This window comes from Callorhinus ursinus, unplaced genomic scaffold (assembly GCF_003265705.2).
Source record: "Callorhinus ursinus isolate GAN/ISIS: 27379988/994484 unplaced genomic scaffold, GSC_fseal_2.0 scaffold3, whole genome shotgun sequence".
NCBI lineage: Eukaryota > Metazoa > Chordata > Mammalia > Carnivora > Otariidae > Callorhinus > Callorhinus ursinus.
In genome coordinates, this window is record NW_027397065.1 from 65,819,218 (window position 1) to 65,826,091 (window position 6,874).

Genomic DNA, 6,874 nt, shown 5'->3' on the forward strand with positions numbered 1-6,874 from the left:
AATTGCTGGGACTGATACCTTTCAAAAGCTCTCCTCTCTGCTGCTGATTTTCTGAACTAAACAGTCAGGCATCCAACGCAGCCAAAAGGAAGATCACCTGGGGTTAGTTACGTGGATGGGCAAAATGGGCGTCCTGCCTAGCAGCACAAGGCAAATGCCCAGGGCCACCCTTTTCCTCTTTGGATCTGACAGACAAGGAGGAAGAAAGGGGGCCAGGTCACCAAGAGCTTTGGGGATTCAGCAACTGAAAAACCCCACCCTTTTGACATCGTACTTTCCCCATCACCTTATTCAGACCTTCTAGCTTCCAGCTGGGATGAGATACGGCTCTCGGCTAATAATGGTAGCTGGTAACCAGGAGAGCAGCTAGCCACTCCCCCACCTCTTAGCACGCCTCCCCCCCTAGAAAAAGAACCAGAGAACTACAAGGAAGCCCTTTGCCACCTCACCACAAAAGGACCCAAGGGGAAAGAGGGAAATATAAGACCACAAAAGGACTAAAAAACAAGAATCGGAAACGGGGACAGGGGAAGGGGGAGCTAGATGGTGAGACTGGGTCAGAGGTCCAAGCCAAACGGAATCAAGGAAAAGGGAAGGGAAACAGGAAGGAAGGGAGAAGACAGGTGAGGGGAAGGGAGGGGAGCAGCCAAAGGAGCGTCAATGATGCAGAGAAAAGAAAATAGAAGGTCCCAGATTGAGTTAATTGTGTGGGAATGGCAGGAAAATGGAGAGTCGTGAGCAGATGGAGAAGTGCCAGAGAGCACTGTGTCCACAAAGTGCCCCAGGATGCTTGTGCCTGGGGCAGAATTCTTTTCATGGTCACCCTTCTGCTATGGGAGGATGTCAGCTGCATAGACCCTGGGATTGCGGAAGGGCCACATACTCTTCCGTCCACATGCATCCAGCTCACCCTTGCTGTTCACTCTGTTGGAATTTTACAGTTAATGACCCATCCTGGTTAGTGACCATCTCTACCTCACAGGACACACACACACACACACACACACACACACACACAGCTCTCCCTCTCTCTCAGTCCTGCCAACATCAGGACAGCCCACAGAGGCATGTTGCTGGCATTTCTGAGCACCGCACCCTTCAGCCCCCTCACACCTCATCACTGACCTTGTCCCATCAGTCTGCTTCTGTCACCGGCAGGAGGGTCCGATGGTTGAATGCACCTTGTTCCTCAGTGACTTCTGGCTTTTTCTAGGACAATCACCTCCTGGAAAACCTGAGATCTTGAAATGTCGTTCTCCTGAAAAGGAAACATTCACCTGCTGGTGGAAACCTGGGGAAGACGGAGGACTTCCTACTAATTACACGCTGATGTACCACAAGGAAGGGTAAAAAGTTCTCTTCTCTCCTATCAACTGCCGCATGACTGCCCTCAATCTCCTGGCCTGAAGTTAGAGTTACCCACAGTCCCCTGGATTGGCATGAGTAAGGCTCCTACCACCGGGGAACAGAACTTCACTGCCCATGCCTACAATCTCCTGTTAATGTCCTTGAAGAGCTCTCCCCATGTGTATAAGGTCATCTGCTACCCCAGCAATATAGTACAGCATTATTCCCAGTGTCTGTCCCAAGGTCAGGTTGTATCCCAAGGTCACATATGAATCTCTCCTGAATGCCAGTTACTTTTAGACGTAAACCTTGTGCCATTTGTTACTTTTGCAATCTCAAAGGATTATCATGTAATCCTTATGACCAAGAAAGAGCCCTATAAGCCAAGGAAGGTAAGGATTTTTTCCTTCGCATTTGCTGATCCAGGATCTCTGATCTTCCAGAGGGCATATTTGGAGCTAGGGTTGCAGCGAGGGCTAAACACGGTCATCTCTGGGTGAGGACCTTGTTTTACTCACAGTGAAACCATCCTGGAAAGCCCAGGAGGGCTGTATCCCTCCCCAGTGAAGAAAACGTTTACCGGTTGCAACAGCTGACCACATCCCAAAGATGGCACTTTGTTGGACACAACGCTGTCATCCCTTCTGGGACCTGGAGGAGTATCATGTAAACAGAGTTCAGGAACTCAAACTGGCCACCAAAATGAAATAAGCCTTCACACCTTGTGCTGTGTCTTGCGTTGAGGCCCTGACGTCTACATGCGAGCAGCCTAATGAGGCCACCTGGTCCTGAAACAGCCCCTTTCTTAGTCATGTTACTCTGTTGCTGACTTAGGGCAATCTGAAATATACTGAGGGCGATGCTTACCCTCTTTCATCTTTTTTTAATGAAATGTAATTCAACACATGTGCACAATAAGTGGTGCGTTGTGCACGGCCCCCCGGGGGTGTATGTACAGGGGAGAGTCACATTTCCTGAGATGACCAGCGGCAGTTCCCTGGGTAGGGCGGTGCCTTGGCCATCGGAGAGCTCAAGCATTTATTGGCAGGGGGCATATATCCCAAAGCCCACAAAAACCTATCGAAGGGGGGTGTTGATGAGCAGCAGAGTCACTGAGGACCTCACGTAACCCTTCCACCATCTCCAGCACCCTCTTCCCTGTCTCACCCCTGGCTGACCTGGGCAGGACACAGAAGTCTGGGGAGCCGTTCCTCACTCTGGTTCTTGCGTTCTGAATGTCTGATCCCCAAAAGCCAGTGTTACTAATCTACTCAGGAGATTAAACTCTGTTCACTACGTTCTTATTCGCTGCTAATATATTACTCATTGCAGAGAGACAATCACACACGAATGTCCAGACTACATAACCAGTGGCCCCAATTCCTGTTACTTCAACAAGAAGCACACCTCCATATGGACAATGTACATCATCACGATAAATGCCACAAACCAGATGGGAAGCAGTTCCTCGGACCCACGTTATGTGGACGTGACTTACATAGGTAAGGGGAAGGGCAACAGGTAAGGAATTTGTTATTCAGTTATGGATTTACCAATAGTCAAGCTCAATTCGAGTCTTCTTGGCTTTTGGTTGCAACCCCAAAAAGAAAGATCAGAGAATTTACAATATCCTTCTCAACTGAGTTTCTCAAACCAATTTTTATCAAATCATTCACGGCAGTAGGACTGGCGCTTGGGATCCTTATGCTTCTGTGCTCTCCCTTGACCCTTCTTCTCATCCTTTTGCATCCAGAAGGAATGCTCTACTTACGTGTCCCTTATCACTCCTTCCCTCCGGCTCTCCTCCTGCAACTGATGTCCCCTTCTCCCTTATTTTCTCCCTCCTGATGGAACACAGAGCTGCTCCATGGAGTAGCAGCTCCTAGAAGGTGTTCATCTGCTTCTGCACCCACAGAGATTGCGCCAAACCGATTTCCCGCAAATTCAATTCTCAATATACACGTGCTTCTTAGCAACTGGAGCTATTATTTTAAAAATAAATAATGTGGGCGCCTGGGTGGCTCAGTTGGTTAAGCGACTGCCTTCGGCTCAGGTCATGATCCTGGAGTCCCCGGATCGGGTCCCGTGTCAGGCTCCCTGCTCGGCGGGGAGTCTGCTTCTCCCTCTGACCCTCTTCCCTCTCGTGCTCTCTATCTCTCATTCTCTCTCTCTCAAATAAATAAATAAAATCTTTAATTTAAATAAATAAATAAATAAATAAATAAAAATAAATAATGTGAGGAGTAAATACTACTACTTGAACAACAGGCTGAAGTCCAAGGTCACAAGTACAATGTTTGGAGAAGTCATTAGCAAAGTAAAACGAAGTCAACCCAAACGCTGCTTCTGGCTTTGCATGATCAACAGCGAGCTGCAGGGCAATTAGGCATCACTGTAGTGGCCTGGATGGTGTGGCGGGGATGACAGAGGGAATTTTAGGACAAGAGATGGCTTGGCCAGGCCAGGGTTCAGCCCTCATCTTGGGTAATAATCTAGGGAATAGCTAATTAGGTTCATGTTTACCCAAGTCTTCCGGATTTACCTAACACCACTCAGTAAGGAAAATCAGATTAGGATTCTGAAGTGTTCACTTGCATATCATCCCAATGGCATGTTATCAGTGGTTTATCCCTAAAAACTAGAAAAGCTTCCAGTACCAACCAGTACACACTTGAACAATTTCTCTTGCAGCAAATCACTGGAATGAGCCTGGGGGTGGAAACTGAATGTGATTTTAGTTTAAGAAACTCAGAAAAGCAACCCCAATGGCAAGTAGGAATAAAATAAATTCTAGTCATATAAATTACTTGAGATACAAAGTCTTGAAGATGCTAAATGCCAAATAATTCCTTTGTCGTGGTCTCTCTCTTACGGATTTAACATATGAGGGCAAAACAACAAAAGTGAAAAACGTTCTGAAATGAACCATTGCTACAATGAACGTAGTCACAAAAAACGGAATCACTAAAGAGTAGTGCATTTAAAAAGTGAAATCAATGAGGGCATCAGTTTCACATGAGCTCTGGAAAAGAAATTCTCTGGTGAAAAATTGTTGGGCTGTATTTTCCAAAAAAATGAAAGAAGGGTTTATGGAACTCTCATATCACCCTACATCATACAGTGTTGATGACAGGATTCTATGTTGATGCCATAGAATTCATCTAAAAATCAGTGTTGGGTGCCTGGGTGGATCAGTCAGTTTATGTCCAACTCTCGATTTCAGCTCAGGTCATGATCTCAGGGTTGTGAGATCGAGCCCCATGTTGGGCTCTGAGCTGGGTGTGGAGCCTGCTTGGGACTCTCTTCAAAAAAAAAAAAAAAAAATTTTTTTTTTTTAATCAGTATTAACCACAGTACATTTTCTATCAGACTAAGTCTCATCCTGTGATAACCCGCAGTTCAGAATGACAATACTGGCAGATAATCTCTCAGAAATAGATTTTGTTCTTGTTCTTGTTGCTACTGCCCTTGAATTACATTTAGCAATGTTGAAGATGCTTGAAAGCAGTGATTCTCAACTCGGGGCTATGTTGCCTCCCCCAGGATGTTTAGCAATGATGGGAAACATCTCTGATCATTGCAACCGAGGGAAGAGCTCTCAGGGTATTACGGACATTTAATGGGTAGAGGCCAGAAATGCTGCTAAGCAGCCTACAGTGCTCAGGACGGCACCCCACCCACCCACCACAAGCCACCAATGAAGAAGAGTCTGGTCCAAGATACATAATGCTGAGGTTGAGAAACTGTGCTTTCAAGGATTCATCCTAAACATTTTGCTGGCAGTTTTGTACCAGTGGTTTTTGATCAGAGGCATTTCTCAGTATACAGATGATGTTTAGTAAGTTTGTTTAGTAAGTATATATAAAATGATCTTTCTTAGACATTTACTTAGTAACATATAAGCATTAGGATTAGTGGCAAATTTTCTAAAGTTCACTTTTTTAGGCAACTGTAGGTTATAATGCCAAATATACTACAATTACACTCACATCCCCCCCCCCCCGCCCCGGCATGGAGACTGACTTGGGGAGGTAATAAATGAATCGAGAAAATATTACTGACCAGCAGGACTGAGATTAGGGTAAGACAAGCTGGTACCCAAGGCACTCTTCACGGGGTACTCACAGACCTGTACTTAAAGGAACCTGAGAGTAAGTGCCTCCTTATTTTTGTGTGTGTGGCATAATACACACAACATAAAATTCACCATTTTACCCATTTTAAAATGTGAAATCCGGTGGTGTTAGTTCATTCACACAGTTATGCAACCATCACTATCTAGTTCCAGAACACTTTCACCACTCCAAATGGAGACTTCATACCCATTAACCAGTTACTCTGGATTCCCCGCTTTATCCCAGCCCCAGAACAACCACTAGTCTGCTTTCTTTCTCTATAGATCTGCCTATTCTGGAATCATATAGTATGTGGCCTTTTGTGTCTGCCTTCTGTCACTTAGCATAATGTTCTCAAGATTCATCTATGTTCTAGCATGTATCAGTATTTCCTTCCCTCTGTGGCTGAATCGTGTTCCATGATATGGATATTATTTATCCATTCATCAGTTGATGGACATTTGGGTTGTTTCCACCTATTGGCTACTCTGAATAATGTATTATGAACACTGAGGTACAAGTTTTTGTTTGAACACCTGCCTTCAATTCTTTTGGGTATATACATAGGAGTGAAGTTGATGGGTGACATGGTAATACCACATTTAACTTTCTAGGTAACTTCCGGACTTTTCTACAGTGGCTGTACCACTTTACATTCCCATCAACAATGGACAAGGGTTCCAATTTCTCCAGTGTTCTCACCAACACTTATTATTTTTCACTCTTTGAATTCTAGCCATCCTAGCGGGTATGAAATGGTATCTCATTGTGGTTTTGACTTGCATGTCTCAGTGACTTTTGAGCCTCTTTCCTGTGCTTCTTGGCCATTTGTGCCTTCTTAAATTTTGCATCTTGCTTGCTTCAACCTAACCCCAGTTCTGCTGACCAGCATCTGATATCAAATGCCAAGAGTCTCATAACCACGGTGGAGTGAAACAGCAGAGAGGGCCGCCTCTAAGTCATACAGTTCTGTGTTCAGATACCACTTTTACTAAATGTGGAGTTTCTTTCCTGTCTACAGTTGAACCAGACCCTCCTGTGAACCTAACTGTGGAATTAAAACAGCCAGAAGACAAAAAACCATATCTGTGGATGAAATGGTACCCACCTACCCTGGTTGACGTTAGATCTGGTTGGCTCACACTCCAGTATGAAATTCGGTTAAAACCCAAGAAAGCAACTGAGTGGGAGGTGAGTCAACTAGAAGCTTTTGGAAAGAACCAGGTCCTTGGCAAAGATGAAGCCCTCGCAGCTGAGAATAAGTCATTCCTCCTCATTTTGGGATAACCCTGTTGCCCTCTTGATGCTGACGTGACCCACCCCGATGTGGAAGGGCCTCGTTCCCTCCACTAGGATTGATGGGGGTCATCTTCATACTCACCCAAAGCTAGCTCCTTGCACTGAACAGGTCT

General features: G+C 45.3%; 1 protein-coding gene across 5 annotated transcripts in view; it reads left to right on the forward strand.

The window, feature by feature from the left end:
• PRLR (prolactin receptor) overlaps nucleotides 1-6,874 on the forward strand; it is a 175,944-nt gene that overhangs the window by 153,683 nt on the left and 15,387 nt on the right. For all 5 annotated transcript variants that reach the window (XM_073891032.1, XM_073891030.1, XM_073891031.1 and 2 more), the window contains 3 exons: nucleotides 1,214-1,346; nucleotides 2,680-2,849; nucleotides 6,484-6,653. In XM_073891032.1, coding sequence (XP_073747133.1) covers nucleotides 1,214-1,346; nucleotides 2,680-2,849; nucleotides 6,484-6,653 — 473 coding nt within the window. The remainder of the gene's footprint in view (nucleotides 1-1,213; nucleotides 1,347-2,679; nucleotides 2,850-6,483; nucleotides 6,654-6,874) is intronic.